Below are 20,303 nucleotides of genomic sequence, written 5' to 3'. Positions count from 1 at the left end.
TGGCTCATGCAGACACTAGCCGGTTGCTGTCAACAGACAGTTTATTCTATATACAAACACAATTTTGTACACTGCAATTAAATAGAATGGAATGAGTGCTCTGCAGTCCTCACCGAGTGACTTGGTTGGGCGTGGGGCTACTGGCCCTCTGTGCAGGAGCAAGGCTGGACCCTAGCGCCTGGTTGCTGTCTTTGACAGCTGGCACCTGCACACCATGTCCCTGTGCCGATACCCCATCCCTGGCACGCACACATGGGGGCAGGGGCCATGGAAAAGGCACTGCGCACAACGGAGCACCAGCCAAGCGGCCAGGAAGCAAGGGCTGCCCCCACCAGTGTTCACCTGGCTCAGAGACCTGCTAGGCTCTGCCCGTAAGTACAGCTTGCTCCAAACCTCTCATCAACCCCTTCCAGAGCCTTCCATGGAGACCCCCCCACTTTCCTGCCCCAGTTCATCAGCCTGCCTAGAGTTTTCTGGCTGAGGGGACCCACACAAATGTGACAGGGACAAGCTGTAGGCAGGACCCATGCCTGGGGGAGAGGAGCCCACCCCTGGGCAAACCAGAGAGACCCTGACACAAAGTTGACCGCGCAGCCCCAGACACATTGGGGATAGCCTCCCTGACCCCCAAGGAACCCCTAGCCAGGTCACACCCAGCTGGCCTGGGAAGCTGGGGACAGAGGCACTCAGCTCCCCAGGACTTAGGAGCCAATCTCCAAGGATTCATCTGCTGGGGCCGGGGACTCGGAGTTGGGACCACTCACCCCGGCAGACAGGGGGGCTGTGTCAGGTGCTGGGGAGTCACCTGGGGGGACACTGTCCTGGGGGGCTTGGACGCCCTGAGGGAACGCCCCACTGGGGCTCATGGGGCTGGCTGCCCTCCGCTCTAGGAGGGAGGCGCTCAGGCCAGAGAGGAAAGAGGCGTCTGTGATGATGGCAGCTGTCTCTGCCATCCAGCCCAGGTCACTACTGGCCGCCGCAGCCACCGAGGCCGCCGCAACCACCAGAGAGCTGGGCGCTTCAACCACGGGCCTGGGGACCCCACCAGCCCCCAGTGAGCCAGGGTCCAGGGTGGGGGGCTGGCTGGTAGGGTCAGGGGCAGTTGCTGGGGTGCCCCCATTGTTGTTGAGGTCGTCCGGCAGTGCTGTGGGGGTGCCAGGGCCCAGAGGCGGTGTCTGTAGCAGCATCTCCTGGATGCGGATCTGCTGCAGGATGGCGGGCAGCTCATAGTGGTGGAAGAAGTAGATCATGGAATGCTAGAGGCATAGTGTGAATGGGTCAGGCCCAGCCCAGGACCAAAGCTCCCACAGGCCAGACCCTGGGGAATAGGCGGGCCCCTCACCTGGATGAAGAGCCAAGAGGTGACGAGGGCCAGGCTGCTGTACTGCCCATTGAAGCGGTAGTGGTAGGCGTAGAAGGCAAAGTGGTACAGGTAGAAGAACCTGCAGGGGGCACAGTGAGGCACCGCCTGTCCAGACCCTACCCCAACCCCACCTGGACCCCTGTGGCACTCACCGCAGCCAGTGCCTCTTGCTGGTGTTGGTGTGGCAGCAAATGGCATCATACTGGTCAGCTAGCCACACAATGAGGATGATGTAGAAGGCGGTGGTGGTGTCATTGAAGAACTCCGACATGATGGCCTCCATCCCTGTGGGAGGCCGTCAATTGCGGTGGGCATGGCAGAAAGGCCGGGTTCAGAGGGGAGGTGGATGTGGGTGTCTGGGTGGGGAGGCAGAAGGGTAGGCAGAGGGGTCCTCACCCACAAGGGCCAGAATGACGGTCAGCAGCGGCGCTGCAGGGAAGGCGATGGCCATGTTCATCTCCAGCATCTGCAGCAGGTCCACTGCGGGCAGAGGGTGGTGGGCGGGCAGACCAGGTGAGGTGTTCCGAGAAAGGGGGTGGGGGTGGGCGGGGGGCCATGGGAGCCTGGGGCTGACCCCACCTTTCCTCCCGCTACCCGGAGGGGAGACTCACCAATGAAGACAAAGATCTGGTGATGGGAGTAGCGGAGCAGCATGGACACGCTTAGGGTCTGCAAGTGAAGGCACGTGAGGCTGGGGAAGGGCCACCTGCCCCACACCCCCCACCTCAGCCCAGCCTCAGAACACTCACAAAGATGACCATGATGACGAATGCAGCCAGATAGGACGCTCGGGCCATCCACATGCTCACAAATCGGTAGTGCTCCCCTGACACCACGTTCCGCAGAAAGCCTGTTCAGGGAGGCCGTGAGCACCACCACCTGCCCGCCTGCCCTCCAGCCCCTGCCCGCCCCCACCCTCCTCTGGTCCCATTTGCACCCTTGTTCTCCTCGTTCTCGGCCAGGCCCTTCACGCTGGACATGAGAATATCATCGTAGCCCAGGAACTCGGCCAGCAGCAGGCGGCTGAAGCGGTCCCCAAAGCACTGGTCCCGTGTGGGGTCTGCAGGTGGCACACCAATGGGGGTGCACTCAGTAAGGTCCCCACCAGCCCCTGCCCACCCAGCCCAGGCAATGCTCTGACTGCTCAGGACCTGGGGGACGGTTCAGTGAGACAGGGTTGGGAGCCAGTTTTCTGTAGCTGCAGCAGGGATGGCCCCCTGACCTCAGTCTTAGGTGTTTCTGAGCCACACCCCACCCTGACCCTCTCTCAGGGTGACTTACCCAGGGTGACCACCATGACTGGGATGCTGAGCCGCTGTCGTGTGGCCTGCGACAGGCGCAAGAAGCCATATTCCAGGGAGTACTCCACGATGTACTCATCCTGTGGCCACACTGTGGGTAGGCATGGCCTGTCAGCCATGGCCTGCAGAACCCTGGCCATCCCGCCTCCCACCTTCAGATGAGGGGCCCAGAGAGGGAGAGCAACCACCTCCGCTGGCCTCCCATACTGCTGACAGATGGGGACATGGAGGCTGGGAATGGCTATTCTCCCCATCTGGGAGTGTGACCCCACTCCCCTGCCCAGATGACTCCACCTGACACCTTGGCAATACCCACCTTTTGAGGGGGTCTCAGGGAAGGGGAACTCCCGGCTGTCATTCAGGGCCTCGGGGCCACCAGGCGGCTTGAACACCTTGGGCTCAATGTCCAGCTCAAACTGTGGGTCACCAGGAGGCAGGGTGTCAGTGGGCCCTTGGCACCGGGGGGCTGGCCCAGAGGCCCTTCTCCTGCCACCTGAAAGGAGATGTTCTCTGCCCCTGACCGCTGTGACCCCCGGCCTCTGCCAGAATGTCCTCCACCTCTGGCACTGGACGGCTTCTGCCCAGCATCTCACCAAAGACCCCTCGTCCAACATCAAGCTCTGACTCTCTCCAGGTGAGCGGCCTGTGCCCCAAAGTTGGGGATGAGACCACCTGGGTGAGGCCTGTACGACACCCCACCTGCACTGGCTCTTACCCACAGGACCCTAGCCTCTGAATACACAAGCACATCCCTCCCTGCAGACTGTAGGCCCCACACACCCACCCCCAGGGAGCAGCTGAGCCATCTGGGACGGCCAGGAATGCTAGAGCTCTCAGCCCAGACGCTCCGGGGACCTCCTCGGTACTCCCAGAACAAGACCAATCCCTTCCAGGTGACAGTCTGCCTCACACAGCCCTCCATCCTGCTCCAAAGCCACGCAATAGCCAGGCCCTGCAAGGTTCAGAGCTTCCCCAGCAGCGATGTTGTCCTGCACATGCACTTGGCCAGATCACCTGGATGGAGCGATTCCCAAACATCTCCATGGTCAGCTCCTCTTCCTCCTCCTCCTCCAGCTCCAGGCCACCAGGTGCCGCTGCCAGGCCGGGGAAGCTGCTGTGACCACCGTCACAGAACTGCAGGAAGACGGGCGCACGACTCGAGTTCTGCTGTACCTCCACGCGTAGGACACCCTCTCGTGGCCACTTGTCCCGCACATGCTCCAGGCAGTTGATAGGTGATCGGGAGAAGACGATGTGGATATAGGCCAGGACGAAGAGCACGAACAGGGCCTGGGGGCAAGGGCACCCACCCTGATAGTGAGACCTCAGCTTTGAGGGGAAAGAAAGGGAACCCCAGGGCTCTGAAGTTCCCTAAGCCCTAAACTCACTCTGGCCCCTCCTGGCAGCACAGATTTTGGGGGTGTCACTGATCCAAGGTCCTGACCACCCTGCTCTGTGTGGGCCAGGATGAGGCACTCTTGTGCATATGTGGGACCCCTGCCCTGGGAGAGACCAACTAACCTCTCCCCTCCTGTGAAGCCCAACCCAGGTGCCACCACCCTTGGGCCACCTGCTGGGTCCCCACTGTGCCCAAGAGGCCTGCCCAGCTGCCTCACATTCAGCTTTGTCCTCAGAATGCCCCTGACCTCACCAGCTAAAAACAGCCTCCCTTACCCGCCAGGCACACTGCACCCCTCCCACCAAGGCAGGGCCGGCTAGAACTGCAGATGCAGCCAACCCTTGTAGCCAGCTCGTTCTGCCTGAAGCAGTTTCCCCATCAGTAAAATGGGGACAGCAGGGTTTCATCTGAGTGTTCCTGCTCCCAGGGGACATGGGGTCAGGTTTGGGGGCATCTCTGGTTATACACTGGGCGTGCTCCTGGAATCAAGGGACAGTGCCAGAAGATGCTGCACACCACCCTCAGCACACAAGTGGCCAGCATGGCCCCCCACAGAGAACAAGCAGCCCAATATCAGAAGGGCTGAGGTAGGGGGGCCTTACCCTACCTCACCAACAGCACCTTCTGCCTGGCTCACAGGGAACAGTGCATCAAAAGGAACCTCCACTGAGATCTATTTAGGTGCACCCTTCTCCCCAAGAGCCCACCTCACTTCCTGACAGTCTTGCTTCACATGGGGCCCCAGTTGGCTGAGGTCACCCTCCCAGCCTAGAGGACATGTCCCGTGCATCACCCCCATGCATCCCACCTACTGCCCCACCCTTGAGAAAAGAGCCCAACTGTCCCATGTAGTGCTCATATTCCTAGAAAAATATGGGTGCTGGGGAACTAGCGACCCCCGAGACTGTTCAGCCAGAGACTGGAGAGATCTCTCTGCTGGGCCAGCACAGCCCACGACCACCCCCACACCCGCATGCTCCCGCACCAAATTCCTACTCTCCAAGACTAACTGATTGTGTGATCCAGAACCACAACTTGAAAAAGCCTAGATCACGGAGAGACCAGAGCACAAAGCCCCTTCCTGCCCTCTGACAGGGACACTGATGCTCAGGGGATTGGTGAGTTTCCCATGGCCACACAGTCACCAGTATGGCTGCCAGAACCCCATCCCTATGGAACCACCAGCCCGGCAACGGTGGTGGCGGTGACCTGAGAGGGATGGGGAGAGGCCCTGCCTCTGAACACACTGCTGCACACCCGGATCCAGTCATACCTGAAGTGGCAGCAGCCCACCCCAGACTCCCCAGGTGCATGAGCTCCAAGATCTCTCCTGGGCCAGTATGAACTATTTCTCTCCTTTGCAGCCAAAAATGCTGCAAGGGGACGGACGGGGACTAGGGCATCACTAAAATCTCCGCAAACAGACATTGCAGCACCCAAGCGTTCAGGTCTCAGCAGACAGATCCTGAAGACAAGAACACAGCTGAGGAGGAGGGGGCCAGGTGAGGCAGTGAGTAATGCCAGAGGAGCATCCCACAGGCCTATACCCCAGCCCCTCTTCTCAACATGGTGTCTGAGGACCACAGAGCTGGTGATGGGAGTTGTGAAGTGCAGGGAGTGGCACTGGGACCCACAACTGCAGTAGGAAGCAATCAGATAGCTAACCCTAAAGCCTTTATGCTCAGCCCCCAGCCCCAATCTCCAGGCCCTGGGGCTGGCTGGCAACCCAAGCACCTCTACCTCCAGCATCAGCCTCAAAGTGAACCTGAAGTGAACCTGAAGCTTGCTCCATAATGTCAAAAAGCCCAGCCCCTCTCTGTCAGCACTCTGAGAGGAAACTAAATGCCTGTTCCTCCCTTCCCTCCGCCATGTCAGGCAACAACTGGGATCATCTCTCTGCTCAGGAACCCAGGACCCTGGGGCCCACTGAGCTCTGGGCCCACACCTGAGTGAGCTGACCCTCTCCTTGGAGGGACCCGGATCAATGTTGGTCTTTCAGACTTTGCTCTCATGATTGAAACCTCTATGCCACCTGAGGGAGGATGGAAAGAGGTTCCTGTGCAGCCTCTTGTTAAGACATGAGTAGTAGCAATGGCTGTGACTTTGTCACTAACTCTGGAGAGATGACCTCAGCTAGGTCATATTCCCTGTGAAGCTCAGAGGAGGAAGGGATGGGGTTAGGGGGCTGGTGGAAGGTCCCAAACAGGGGAACAGCCCCAAGAAAAGGGGAAGCAGAAGGAAGTAGTAAAAGTGCACTTCCAGTGCAGGTAGGTGGTTCCGGGGTATGTCCTGAGGGGGAAGGGTGAGCCTGTAAGTTTTAGGAAGCCTAGGACTGGGGACCTGGGCCAGGACAGGCAAAAGATGGCAGGATGGGGGAGTCCTCCCCAAGCTAAGGATCTCACGTGGCATGACAGGGAAGACAGGGCTGGGAGGAGGTCCCAGGCAGGTCAGGGGCAGGCTCCAGGCCCCAGGCTCCCAGAAAGTGGGTCATGAAAGGAACTATGAGGCCAAGCATGGGTGCGGCCTGGAGAGTGCTGGGAGTTCCTGGAGTCGGGATCAGGGGCCACCCACGGGGTGAGACTAAGGACTTCCGAGGGTAATGTGTTAGGGGATCAGGCGCTAGAACGGCCGGCTAAAAAAAGGGGTGGGTACCCAAGAAAAGTATTGGGTAAAGACCCCAATATGGGAGGGACTGGTTGTCCCGGGCGGGACTGGAGTCAAAGGTCGCAGGTCTGGGGTGGATTCGGTCGCTGGGGCCAAGAGTCGGGGGTCGGGGCCGCGGTCACCTTGAGCAACACGAAGAACTCGAAGAGACGGCGGAAGGCGGGCGGGAAGAGCCGCGAGTAGGTGACTGCCATCTTGAAGAAGAGCGCATGGAAGAGCCGGTCGCGCACGTTGATGAGCGGGTTGGGGTTGAGGTTGGGGGTGCGGGGCCCGCGCGCGGGGGCAGGACCGCCGCCGCCGCCGCCGTTGGGCCCGGGCCCCGGGGCCCCGGGTGCCGCGTGCTCCGACATGCCGCCCAGCGTCGCGCCCTAACGGCCCGCGGGTCCCCGAGGGCGTCTCCCGGCCGCCATGGGCCTCCCTCTACGCCGCCGCGCTCCTCAGGGCGCCCTGGCCGCCACCGTCGCCATCTTCCGCCTCCGCGGCCCTGCTGACGCCAGCGAGGCGCAGCGCCGGCAGGAGCGGCCCTCCTGAGCTCGCGGGGAACGTAGGGATGCCGACGGTCAGCCCACGGCGGCCCCGCCCTCTTGCCTGGCCGCGCTGTGGGGCGGGGGCGGTGTTTGCTCTTCTTTTGCATATTGTCCCCACAATGCCCTGCGGCTGCCAGGACGTTCTTTGACGGTAAAACTAGTAAATATATACGGTGTTACGTGATCAAAGACACCTTACGTAAGTGCGACCTTAGGTAGAAGGTGTCATTTGAGGTGGCAGTGTAGAAAGTCAGGCCAATTGTAAGTTTAAACTACATCACTCTGACTGTAAAGTAATTTTGTCGTTTGACTTTAAATGTTGTGTTACGAATGATGGAGCTCGTGCTCGCTTTGTAAACCGTTGTGGGTCCCGCGCGATACCATATGACGCCATGGGCCCTCTGGGTTCTCTAAAGGGCCTCTTGGCCCGAGTCGAGGGACCTCCTTGACGTAATGTGGTATTGTCGTGTCCCGCCTTTCCCCTCATTGCATCTGTTGGCGATTAGGCGGACCTCTAGCTGGGTACCACGCCCCGAGTCAGCAACTTCGCCGGCTGGTGACGGGCAGTTACAGGCCACGCGCTTGCGTGAGAGGATAGTCTGGTTTAGCTGAGCCTCGTTTTGTTCTTACCCTTGACGCGAACCTACCCACACTTCCCTATTTCCTCTTTTCCTCCATTAAGTGTTCGCCTACAATATGCCAGGTTCTTCTACCCCACTCAGCAATTTAAGGCGTGGAAGGTGAGAGTAGGATACAGGGCATGGGACGAGGACCCTGAGCAACCACCCTGAAGGACAATGGAAACCCTAGCTCTGCAGCAAACGGTTTAGGGAAATGAGCATACAATGCCCAGGGCCCGTGCAGTGTGTTGGGGACCACACAGTGTGGGGGGTCGCACAGGCCAGTGCCTGCTTTCACAGAGCTTAAGGACAAGCATGGAGATGCGTGAACAGACAAGACAGTTCCTGATGTTGAACGCCCCACTGTGAGGGGTGCAGATGGAGGCCTTTGAGAAAGGCCAGAGCATGGGGGATTGTGGGGGTGGCTGTTCTGAATTGAACTGGTTGGTCAGGGAAGGGTGTGACCCAGAGGCTGAAGAGAAACTTCCAGACCTACCTGCCAGATTTTATAATCCTGGGAGCCCAATGCTCTTAGTGGATAGACAGACCCACACCTGAGCTACCACAACCTGGAGGCCAAAGTCATTCTCTTCCTGTTTCATAGAAAATGCTCTGTGTGGTGCCTGACATACAGTAGGTGCTCAATAAAGTACACTCTTGAAATTATTATGGGTCATCCTACATCCCTCTTCCCTCCACATCACTTGTTGGTTGCAAAGGGAGGGGAAAAAAAAATCATCTTTTGCAATGGAGAAGCCAGGCCAACTTCATCCCCTTGACCCGAGGAGCACCCCCTGCCCCCCTAGGCAGGCGCTGTGGGTCCCTGGTACGTCCAGCAAGGCTCAATGCATCACCCACACTGGCTCCTGAGCGGGGCAGTGTGTCCTGTGTGGCCAAGGAGCAGAGTTTTAAACTTAGTTAATTTTTTATCAATGTAAGTTACATTGAAATAGCCCCACGTGCTGGACAGCTGCTGTGTCTGGCTGTAGCATTCCAGTATTCACTCTCACATTACAGATACATGGGACGCATGACACCAATGAAACTTCACACATCCAAACTGTGCGGCCAACCACTGGACAACTGCCTCGCCTCCTAAGACAATCACCCTCAGGAAAAAGGATGAACTGGGAGAGATGCTTCTAACCCTAAACCAAGGAATAGAGGAAGACTGAACACCACACCACCCTTCTGGGGACAACAGGAAAGTTAGAAGCTGAGCTGGATTTTGGAGGATGCTATGGGTGTGTGTGTGTGGACCACCAGGGGAAGCGGGCATTGGGTGGTAGCCAGGCTGGCTCAGGCTGAGAGTTACATGGGGCTGAAAAGGGGGGGGGGGGGCTGAGCAGGTGACCTTCCAATAGGGGCTGGAAGAAAGACAGTAGAGGAACCAGGTAGAATGTCAGGCAGAGAACATAGCTGAAGCAAAGGCCCTGAGGCAGAGCAAGGGAAAAGCCTGGAGGACACTTTTGTTGAGGGGACCATGGGAAGACATGGCAGACTGTGAGCAAGAGAGGTTCCTGATCCGAGTTAACAGGCTGAGATTATTGTTACTTTTGTTGTTGTTGTTCCACCATAGTGTGCAGGAGTAAACAGTGACTCTTTGCAGAGAGCAAGTGGAGGTCCTGAAGCCCCCCAGGAGGTGCCCACGGCCCTGAGTCCCACCTCTGGCATCCCACTCAGAGCCCACACACTGCAGGGAGAGGGTTGCCATGGAGGTGGCAGCCAGAAAGGGGCTCGAGTCCTCACTGCACTCACAGCCTCCCCTATGCCAAGCCACCAAGACACCTCGGTTCAGACCTCTGCCCAGCACCCACCCGAGGCCCCTGCAACCTCAGGTCCTCCAGCCCCTGCAGTCTCCCAGGTGTCACCCTGGATGGATTGGTGAATGCCATGGGGTCAAGGGCACAGGGCAGCTGCAGAAGCTCAAGACCTCCCTGCCAGGCTCCCCTGGAGGAGGCCAAAATCCCTAAGATTTTGATTTTTAACAGAACAACTCTTATCTCAGGGTTTACACACATGAATCCAAGATTTCAGCCCTAACGGCAGACAGGAGAGGGAGGCACAGGGAGGTGGAGCATCATTGGGAAAGATCACACAGCCAGGTGGGCAGTCATGATTTGAACCCAGGATCCAAGGCAGGACACTGCAGCTGGAGGACTACACAGAATCATATAATTCCATCAATCCAAGGTCCTCAGGCGGAGTCTACAGATAGATGGAATGGGAGAATGACAGGCAGAGAAAGAAAAGAGACATCGAGAGTTGGGGCATCAGGGATGACTGCTCTCCAGGGAAGAGACAGCAGTGAGTCTGAGCCCTCGCATAGTCCAATCAGCCACTTGTCAAATGTGTCAAACTCCTACACATGCTTCGAAACCTCATCCCATGTCTCCTCTCTGTGTAGCTCTCCTTGACCTTTCAGCAGAGCCCACACTTCCCCTCCGGGTTCCTCCACCCCAGCCCCCCTTTCTGTTCTGTACTTGCTTTGTGCCTGGCTCTGTCTCCCCAGGGGTGAGCAGGGCAAGAGCTAAGGTCTCCTGGGAGCCAGAATTGCCTAGCAAGGGACTGGCCCACAGAGCTTTTGATGAATGAATAGGTATGCGAATGAATAAATGAACAAATTACTGAGTGAGTGAATTTATTTTATTTATTAATTTATTGATTTATCTGTACAAGTAGGCATTACCTATTGAGTGCCAACTGTGTGCCTGCCCTGGTGTGCTCAGCAGCCTAAACCCAGGGCATTTCCTGACTTCAGCTCTCCGCCATTTCATACCCCACCCCACCCCCATCATTCCTCAGCCCAGAATTCAAGGCCCCTTCTCATCCCCGCTCTTCCAATTTATCTGATTGATCTCTACACACTTTCAACCACTGACAGGCCCCCCTAGGTCTTATCACTTTTGCTCTGCCAGGAACACGAATCCCTTTTAGACTAGCAAACTCCTAGCCATCCCTCAGAGCCCCATGTCCAGTGGCACCCTCTGAGGACTCCTCTAGTTCCCTTGCGCACCACCCAGCTCTAGGAGTTCCTGGAGGGGGGCTAAACTGCAAGATGCCTCTAAGTGGCAGAGAGGAGTCCTCACTCGTGCCCCAAGGGAATTAGGGTCCCACTAAACAATTCCCTGTCTTCCATCGCCATGCAGAAGGGGAAACTGAGGCCCAGAAAAGATGAGAGAGCCACTTAGGGGCCCCCTGCAGGGAGAGGGCGGGCGTGCCATGCGTTGGTAGTCCAGAGCCCCTGCCCTCCCCGACATCAGTTTCCCTCCCGGTCCCTGGGGATGAGGCTCTCCGCTGGGGCGGGGGTCCGAGGCGGCTGAAAGGATTCAGGAAGTTCTTGGCCGAAGGAATCCGGCGCATCACCGCCTTATAAGGCCATGTGCGCCGGGGGCCAATCACCGACGGGGGCGGGGCCCGGACCCGCGCGTCCCCAGCCGTCTCACCCGGTCGGCCGTCCGTCCCGCCGTCGTCGCCGCCGGAATGAGCTCCACGCAGTTCAACAAGGGACCCTCGTATGGGCTTTCAGCCGAGGTCAAGAACCGGGTGAGTGAGGGGTGCCCCGGTCCCGCCCTCGGAGATCCCGTACCCTCGGACTTCTGCAGGGTTGGGGGCACCGCCAGGCTCCCCGATGTCTGGAGCGCAGTAGCTCTGAGACCTGCGGTGAGAGTGGCCCTCCTCCTTCCCAACATCTGTGGTTCTGGGGGCGCCAGCCGAGACTTCCTGAACTCTGGGGAAGCAGTGAGGTCCGCGATCTGGCACCGCCACAGTGGCTAGGAGTGGTTGGATCTGACCCTTTCTCCAGCCTGCTCCGCAGCCCTCCCCCATCTGAACCCCACGGCCCTGGGCCCCTCCAGCACTTCAAGGCCTGAGAATAACCTGCGAGTCTGAGAGGACCCCAGTAGCCCCCTCCTCATCCTGTGGCCACATTGCTGCCTTTGGGGCCACTTATGCTGCAGAAGGAGAAGGGGGTGGGCCAGGTGTTAGTGTCTGTTTGTTTGTTTTTTAATTTGTGTGTAGGCACCCCCCACAGGAATTTCCCAACCTTCTGCACCTGGGGTGGCGAGCACCAAGGGGAAGTTGGAGAGGCGGAGGCCTGCCTGGGCTGTTCCTTTGTATGTTCTCTTTCTCGCCATCTGACAAAGGAACAGCAAAGGGATCTTGCAGGATGCCCAGGTCCCCTGAATATGACCCTAAAATGTGTGGACTTTGTACCCTGGAAACATGGGGTGAGGCCAGCGGGAGACACTCTTCAAGAAAACTTTTGTGGTTCTGGCTCAGAGAGGAGCAGACACTTTTGGAGGGTCACACAGCAGGGCCCATCCTAGGGAAGGGGAAGCATGGGGTGACCCCACACCCCAGTGATTGTCCCAGGCCTGATAAGCAAGGGCCCTTCCAGCTGAGCAGGGCGTTGCCATTCCTGTGCAACCCCCCACATCCTTCCACCAGACATCTGGGAATGTGGCCTTGGAAGGGAGCCTGCCTGGGCATGCTGAGGGCACAGCCCCGCCAGCTCCGGATAGGCACCTGTGGTGGGTACCCCAGGGTCCATGGACAGCAGGGAGAATTCTGTATCACCTCCTGTGGGTTCCTTGGAGTCTCCCTTTGCCCCTTTGACAAAAGGAGAAGCTGAGGCCTAGGAAGCCAAGGGACAGAGCACGGTCACTGGGCAGGCTCCAGACCCCTCTTAAACGCATGATTCCCCCTCCAGAGACAATCTCACAGGGCGAACACTGAACGTGGATGGGCCACCTGCGCAGGCGCGTAGCATGCTGGCCCACACAGCACGAAGACGGTTTAAGGGCTCCAGTTTGTACACGGGGCTCAGAGCTGCCCAGGACCACACAGAAAGTGGTAGAGTCAGGACTAGGACCAGGCCTGCTGCATCCAGTACCTGATGGCCACTGGTCATCCCAGACCCCGAGATTACCCCTGGGCAGCAGGAAGTGGGTGAGAGCCAGGTAGCTTCTGGAGATGGAGTGAGATGGGGCAGGTTGATACCTGCACCCCAGGTGAGGTCAGAGGCTCCTTGGAGCCTGGCCTCAGTTTGCAGGTTTGGAGTGTGGGCGGGGCACCTACCAGCTTGCCAAGGTCACGCAGGGGCCTACTTTCTAGGGCTCTGAGCCCATGCCCCACCCACTTCTCCAGCTGCTTAAGATCGGAGACCCGGAGACTTCCTGGCCCCTGTGCCTCAGTTTACCCCCAGCTGGATGGTCTGAGGCAGGTAGATGTCCAGTGTGTCCCTCTGGAGCAGCCATGGCCACTCGATCCTGGGCTGGGTTGTCGAGTTTAGACCATTGGGAACAGCTGGTCCCGATTTAGCAGATTTCTCAGGAGGCGGTGGCTGCATTCCTGGCAGTTTGTGGTGATGAGGAATGCTTCAGGCCACAGTGGGGAGGGCCAGGCGCCTCTGCCCAGGACCCTGGCCCTCTCAAGCCGTCAGGGACAGGGCCCAGCTGGGCGGGTGTGCCAGGCATCCGGACCAGCCCATCTGCCTCAAATTCAACCATCGGGACGTGACCCTGCTCATTCCTCAGGCTAGACAAAGCCTCATCTGGGCAGGGCTGCTTCCCGGCCATGGGAACCAGGAGACTGCCTCTTGAGGGGGTGGGCCAAGCAGATTGGATTAGCTGGCCTGCCTCTTGCCTTTGTCTCCCCTGAGCTCTGGGCGGCTCAGCCATGATCCCATGTCACAGGGATTTATATGCCATGGCCAGGAGAAGGAGGGGGAGGGGAGCAGAGTTCAGGACATCGCCATGCAAAAGGTTCCAAACGTAGATGAGGAAACTGAGGCACCGGGGAGGGAACTGTTCACAGTCATGGAAGGGTTGAGGGCAGAGCTGGGAGTAGAAATTAGGTTTGCAGAAGGTCTCAGTCCTCTGGGCGATGGGAGGAGAGGAAAAGAGCCTCCCAGGCTGGGATCTGTGGGCAGAGGTGCTCAAGGGACCTGGGGCAGAAAATGCACTAAGTGGTGTAATCTGGCCCTGAACGGGGGCTGGATTCGGCTTCTTACCAACCCCAAGGAGCTGCCCTGGAGCTGACTGACCCTGCCTATACTGGCCTGGGGCTCCCCGACTTTTGGGGGCTTCCTTGGGAGCTAGCCATTCTGATTTTCTCAGCCTTTGGTGCTCTTAGATGGGGAACTGGGTGTCTGTGTGTGTGCTTGTGGACAATGGGTGTGCACTGACGGAGGACCGGGAGCACTTTTATCCAGAGACAGCACGGAGCTGGATGGCAAAGCTCGAGGGGGAATGGGTCATAAGCAAAGAGCCATATCATAATAGAAGATGGAGATAAACGCTAGAGGGAAAGTAAGGCAGGGTCAGGGAGAGTTGTCATGACTAAAGAGGTGACCTTCAAGCTGTGACCCGGTGGAAGGCAGGGACCCAGTCATACAAACATCTGAGCCAAAAGTGACAGCACATGCAAAGACCCCGAGCCAGTAGCTGGAATAGCCAGTTCAAGGCACAGAGAACAGTTTGGTGGTCCCTCAGCAACTTAAACAGGATCACCATATGACCCAGCAATTCCACTCCTAGATATGTACCCCCAAAAATTAAATAGGTATTGAAACAAGCAAAACTTCCACAGATATTTACAACAGCAGGATTCACAATGGCAAAGAGGCAGAAATAGCCTAAATGTCCATCGGCGGGTAAGTGGATACACACAATGTGGTCTGTCCACACAGTGGGATGTTACTGGGCCACGGGAAGGAATGAAGCACCACCACGTGCTACAACAGGAATGGACGGACCTTGAACATGTGTCCTCCATGAGAGGAGCAGGCACAAAAGGCCACACAGTGTGTGATTCCATGTATGTGACATGTCCAGGATAGGTACATCCACAGACACAGGAAGTGGAAACGGGTCTGTCTCTAGTGCAGGTAGAGCAAGGAGAAGTGAGGGCATGGGTTGGCTGCCATGTGGGGTTTGGCATCGTTGGCAGTGGGTTGGAGCCGATGTTTGTCAGTGAGAGATATGCATGTGTCTGTGGAGTGTGGTTTATCTGCCCATGAGTGCCCCTGCTGATGGGGAAGGGGGAGGGTTGGCTCTGTAGTGTGGGGTCCTCCAGACCTCTCTGTCTCTTCTCCCAAGGGGCCCCCAGCCTCGCCCCATCGGGAGCTTCAGGAAACTTCTGCTGGATGTATTCTCACCCCAACCCTATACGCTCTGTTCCTCTAGCTCCTGTCCAAATATGACCCTCAGAAGGAGGCAGAACTCCGCAGCTGGATCGAGGGACTCACAGGCCTGTCTATCGGTTCTGACTTCCAGAAGGGTCTGAAGGATGGGATTATTCTGTGCACGTGAGTGCGGGCGTTGGCACATGCTTGTCACCAGTTGTCCTGTACAATGTGATCACGCTTCATGTGCCATTTGAAGCCTGCTTGCTTTTCCCTCAATGAGTCTTGGGTCTTTCTTTTCTTTTATTTCCTTGTGTTATTGCTTTGTTGAGGATCTCTAACAGGGCGCATTCTTGTTTTATGCCCTTCCTTTCATGGGAGAGCCTCCAAAATTTCGGGGGGGGGGGCTTTCTCTGCTGTATCCTATTCGACTGTAGTTAAACCATTCCATGTTTTGCACATTAAACATGTGAATGGAAATTCCCAGATTCACTCCCAGAAATCAGGGGTTCTGGATTATACTCACAACACCCATTTTTGTCACTCTTTAGCGTCTTTGCTTTGTGGGTGAAGATGAAATTGCAAGAGGGGAAACTAAGGCCCAGAAAGAGGCAGTGAGTTTGCCCAGGAAGGTGACCAAGATTAGAATTAGCCTCTTGGGTCTGTGAGGTTCGGGTTTACCTGTGCCCATAGAGGTTCCTGTTTCCTCCCCCCGCCAACCCCCCGCCCCATGTGTCTCCTCCCAGACTCATGAATAAGCTGCAGCCCGGCTCGGTCCCTAAGATCAACCGCTCCATGCAGAACTGGCACCAGGTGAGGGATGGTGGGTGGAGCAAGAATGGGGCTGGGGGAGCCCATCGAACCTGTGGGCAGCCTGAGGTCCCCTCACAGCCCCTCTCCTGCCTTCTCCCAGCTAGAAAACCTCTCCAACTTCATCAAGGCCATGGTCAGCTACGGCATGAACTCCGTGGACCTGTTCGAGGCCAATGACTTGTTTGAGAGTGGAAACATGACACAGGTGCAGGTGTCTCTCCTGGCTCTGGCAGGGAAGGTAAGGCCCAGAGAGGGGCAGCAGCCTGCCCAAAGCCACACAGCAAGGTTGATGCAGATTTACAGACGCTCTCATTTATTTGTTGGCTAATATTTCTGAGCACTCACAGGGCATTGGGCACTTTGGACTCAACGGTAAACAGGACAGACATCTTCACGGGCTCACAGTCCGACAGAGTAAGCAGAAAAATAAATAAATCTTTTTTTAATAAAAAAAACGCTTTATATTTTAGAGCAGTTTTAGGTTCACAGCAAAATTGGGAGGGAGCTACAGAGAGTTCCCATGTGCCCCCTGGCCCACCCCCGCTCATGCGCAGCCTTCCCCACCACCCACATCCTCACTGGAGTTTGAACCATGGGTCACCATTAACAAGTGTCCGCCCACGCCTCATCAGCACCCAGAGCCCAGAGTTTACCTGAGGGCTCCCTCTTCAAGTCATTTTTTTTTTTTAAAGATTTTATTTATTTATTTTTAGGGAGGGAAGGAAGGGGGGAGAGAGAGAGAGAGAGAGAGAGAGAGAGAGAGAGAGAGAGAGAGAGAGAGAGAGAGAAAACATCAATGTGCGGTTGCTGGGAGTTATGGCCTGCAACCCAGGAATGTACCCTGGCTGGGAATCGAACCTGGGACACTTTGGTTCCCAGCCCGTGCTCAATCCACTGAGCTACGCCAGCCAGGGTCAAGTCATTTTTTAATGTTAGCAATAAGTCATGGACTGAGACATGCCTGGAGGGAGGGGAAGGAATTAGACCAATGCTCAGGGTCCAGGGACCCTTTAACCAGGGTAGGAACAGTGTTTCCAGAGGAAAAAACAGGAAGGCCCCGCTGTGGGAGCAGGGAGGAGGTTCCCAAGTCAGGAACTGTGTTCTGAATGGTGTTTTCAGGAGCCACCTGTGGCTGCCCCATGACTGGGGACAGGGAGACCAGGGAGGAGCCGGGAGCAGGTATCCAAGCAAGAGATGGTGGCCGTGGCCTGAACAGGCGGTGGTGAGGGTTAGGTAGAAGGGGATGGAAAATGAGAGAGGAGGGCAGCAAGAAAACCCCCAAAATTCTTGGCCTGAGCAACTGGAAGGTTGGGGGCCAATGAGACCTCCGAATCTGACTCCTGAGGCGTTGAACAGCAGGGGAAGGGGGAAGGTTGCAGCCCAACCCCTCTATCTCCTCCGAGGTCACACACTCCGGGTCTGGCTCAGGGCTCCCTGCTGCTCCTCCCTGACACTCCCAGCCCCTCTTCCCTCCAGGCCAAGACAAAGGGGCTGCAGAGCGGTGTGGACATCGGCATCAAGTACTCAGAAAAGCAGGAGAGGAACTTTGACGATGCTACCATGAAAGCGGGCCAGTGCGTCATTGGGCTGCAGGTGGGCGCCAGGGCCCACTGGGGGTGGGGGGTTCCGCTATGACCCAGGCCCTGTCCCACCCAGTGGCCCCTGGGGTTTGGGGCAGCCTGACCTCTCCTGCCCACCTCCCTGCAGATGGGCACTAACAAGTGTGCCAGCCAATCAGGCATGACAGCATACGGCACGAGAAGACATCTGTACGACCCCAAGAACCATATCCAGCCACCCATGGACCACTCAACCATCAGCCTCCAAATGGGCACCAACAAGTGTGCCAGCCAGGTGGGCCTCGCCCAGCCGTCCTCAGGCTCCCACCCCACCTAGGCAAAATCCTTGTTCTCCCTTGACAGCCTCACTCCTCACCCTCCTGCCTTCTCTCTCTGCCTCAGCTTGCTGTGTGTCCCCTGGGAAATTTCCACCCAGCTCCGTGCCTCAGTTTCCCTCAATGGATTGCTCCAAGGCCCACTGAATGCTGAAAGCTTTAGATCCTATGATTCTCACTCTTCCTGCTGTGTCGCATGTAGCGGTGTGAGGGTGGTTTTGGAGCACTCGGGTTTTTGGGAGGCCTCAGCTCCAGCCTGGGAAGCTTCCTGGCTGGCAGGGAGAACAGGACCCAAACACCCCTTGTTCCAAAGGAGAGGGTCACTAGCAATGAAATCAACTCTGCAGCCTCAAAAAAGAGGGAGTCTGAACCGGGTAGGAGGATGCACAGGAGTCTGCACTGAGACTATAAGGGGCGATGGAGACCGGGTGGGAGCTTGGGAGCCTGACATTTCCCCCTCGTCCCTCCCGCCCTGACACTAGCTCCTCTCTCTTTAGGTGGGCATGACAGCTCCCGGGACTCGGCGGCACATCTATGACACCAAGTTGGGGACCGACAAGTGTGACAATTCCTCCATGTCTCTGCAGATGGGCTACACGCAGGGCGCCAACCAGAGTGGCCAGGTCTTCGGCTTGGGCCGGCAGATATACGACCCCAAGTACTGCCCACAAGGCCCAGTGGCCGATGGGGCTCCAGAGTCAGCGGGCGACTACCCAAGCCCAGGGAAGGCCCCAGAGTACCCCGCCTACTACCAAGAGGAAGCAGGCTACTGAGGCCCCCTTAGTGAGGTGCCTCTGTATGTCAGTTCCCCATCTGGGATTTCAGGTTTTTCCGTGTCTTCACCTTGTTTTCCTGTGTGTTCCAGTGCTTCCAGCTGAGGGGCTGTGAAGGCCAGATCCAGATGTTTGTGGGTTGGGGGTCCCTGCCAGGGCATATCCAGATAGCAAATTTCCCAGCAGGCTTTGGGCCAAGCTGTTGGGGGAAGAAGAAACCTGTGCAGGGAGGGAAACTGGCCCCAATGGCTTCCGGTTGCTTCTGTGCCTCTTCCCTTTTCTCTGCTGATCAGTTTGTGGTTACTGTACCCACAAAAGTTTCAGGCGCTTTTAACAAAACAAAGGTATTTTTTTGGGGGGGAGGGGGGATGGTGGAGGGCAGGAGTGACGAAAAGGTAGTCCCCTGGAGAGGGCCAGGCCACAGTTCCTAGATATTTTAGTTACAATGAGACTGGATTTCTCCAGGACCCTCCCAGGGGCCCAGTGAGGAAACCGAGGCCCAGACAGGACTGGAGTTCTGAATGGTTGAGGCAAAGCCAAACCCCACCTTCCATACTAGCCCCTTCTCCCCCACAAAGTACTGCACAGGGACCCCCGCCAGGAGGCCCTCTCTGGGACCAGCCCCACCCAGGAGCCCTGGGGACAAGAGATAATGTGAAATACCAACTGTGGACCAAAGGCAATAAAAACCTTTTTAGCAAAAGAAAGAGCTGGGAGAGTTGGTGTCAGAGGCAGCCTCCGGGGAGTGTTAGCTTGGGTCCCTTCTGGGGTCCTGAGGGACCTGAAGGTGGGGCAACTCGACCAATACCTGGTTCTCACAGCTGTTTTGGGAGAGGGAGAAGCTGAGGCCAAGGGCACAGACCAGCCTGAGGCAAAGAAATTGTATGAGGGCCAGGATCTGGGATAGGGGAAGAGGTGGGGCCTCTGCAATCCCCCACCTGCCACACCTGGGGCCCCGCCTAGCGCTCAACTGCAAGCCTCCGGGCCTCACGCCTCCTGCATTCACCTGGCCTGGAGTCCCCTCCCTGACAGACTCCTGGTTACCCCACCAAACTTCAAGGGCAAAGTGGCCTTCCTCCATAGAGTCCTCCCCTACACCACTCACCCTTCCCAGCACCTTCAGAGCTGTGGATCCATACCCTTGTTTGATCTTCAGGATCTTGTGAAACACACCCGCTTTAATGGAGCAGGAAACGTTTGGAGATTTTCCTCAAACAAGTCGGGGTGACCTTCAGGACCCAAGACTACTTTCCTTTCTGCCATTACCTGAATCACTCTAGGGACCAAGGGTTTTTTGTGTAATGAATGATGAATAGTCGAAGCCCCATTTTCCTGAAGGACAAATACAGTCTCAGGGTAATAGGGTGAGCCTAGCTAGGACTCGGATCCTCCAGGGGGAAGTGGGAAGAAAGGGGCCTCTAGCTACCGGCAGCTGCGGTATTGTAGGCGGCTATCACGTGGGGAAAGCCGTACCGGCGTGGGCGGAGGCGGGCCGGGGTTAGGATAGCCTGCCGCCCTGCCATCTCATTGTGATGCAGCAAAGAGACAAGCGGCCCCTTTAAGGAAGCCAGTTTGGCGCGGCTCTGCTGTGATCCCACCTATTTTCTCTGTGCGCGCGGCTCCCGCTGGGTCCAAGCTTGTGAGTGGCGGTACGGCGTCCTATAGCAGTTGGCGGAGACAGGGCCGGGCGCTGCGGACGGCGCAGAATGCAAGTGCATTCAGTAGCAGAGGCTCAGCGCCCGTTTGGAGATCTTTTCTTAAAGGGGCTGCTGTCAGATGGAGGGAAGGCGCCTAGTGCTGGGGGCTGGAATGGGGACAGGGTC

General features: G+C 57.3%; 2 protein-coding genes across 3 annotated transcripts; one reads left to right on the top strand and one right to left on the bottom strand.

Moving 5' to 3' along the window:
• Positions 1-23: 23 nt before the first annotated feature.
• Positions 24-7,284, bottom strand: TMEM259 (transmembrane protein 259). Of its 2 annotated transcripts, none has more exons than XM_045831698.1 (11): positions 6,850-7,284; positions 3,679-3,954; positions 2,981-3,080; positions 2,645-2,755; positions 2,301-2,423; positions 2,113-2,213; positions 1,975-2,032; positions 1,760-1,840; positions 1,516-1,648; positions 1,343-1,442; positions 24-1,256 (listed from the first exon to the last, which is right to left on the bottom strand). In XM_045831698.1, exons 1-11 carry the CDS (start codon positions 7,075-7,077, stop codon positions 702-704), a joined length of 1,866 nt encoding a protein of 621 aa, XP_045687654.1. In that variant the 5' UTR covers positions 7,078-7,284; the 3' UTR covers positions 24-701. The 2 variants fall into 2 exon arrangements, with proteins under 2 accessions (XP_045687654.1, XP_045687653.1); XM_045831697.1 differs by having other exon boundaries at positions 1,760-1,843; positions 6,850-7,280.
• A 4,007-nt stretch (positions 7,285-11,291) lies between these two features.
• Positions 11,292-19,187, top strand: CNN2 (calponin 2). Its single transcript, XM_045831831.1, has 7 exons — positions 11,292-11,420; positions 15,062-15,183; positions 15,747-15,813; positions 15,914-16,051; positions 17,290-17,406; positions 17,521-17,667; positions 18,205-19,187. Exons 1-7 carry the CDS (start codon positions 11,358-11,360, stop codon positions 18,478-18,480), a joined length of 930 nt encoding a protein of 309 aa, XP_045687787.1. The 5' UTR covers positions 11,292-11,357; the 3' UTR covers positions 18,481-19,187.
• The last annotated feature ends 1,116 nt before the right edge of the window (positions 19,188-20,303 follow it).

The sequence above is a fragment of the Phyllostomus hastatus genome, unplaced genomic scaffold (genome assembly GCF_019186645.2).
Source record: "Phyllostomus hastatus isolate PE091 unplaced genomic scaffold, TTU_PhHast_1.1 phas_contig_159, whole genome shotgun sequence".
Lineage (NCBI taxonomy): Eukaryota > Metazoa > Chordata > Mammalia > Chiroptera > Phyllostomidae > Phyllostomus > Phyllostomus hastatus.
Note: the sequence above shows the minus strand (reverse complement) of the source record. Positions and strands in the feature narration are given on the sequence as shown.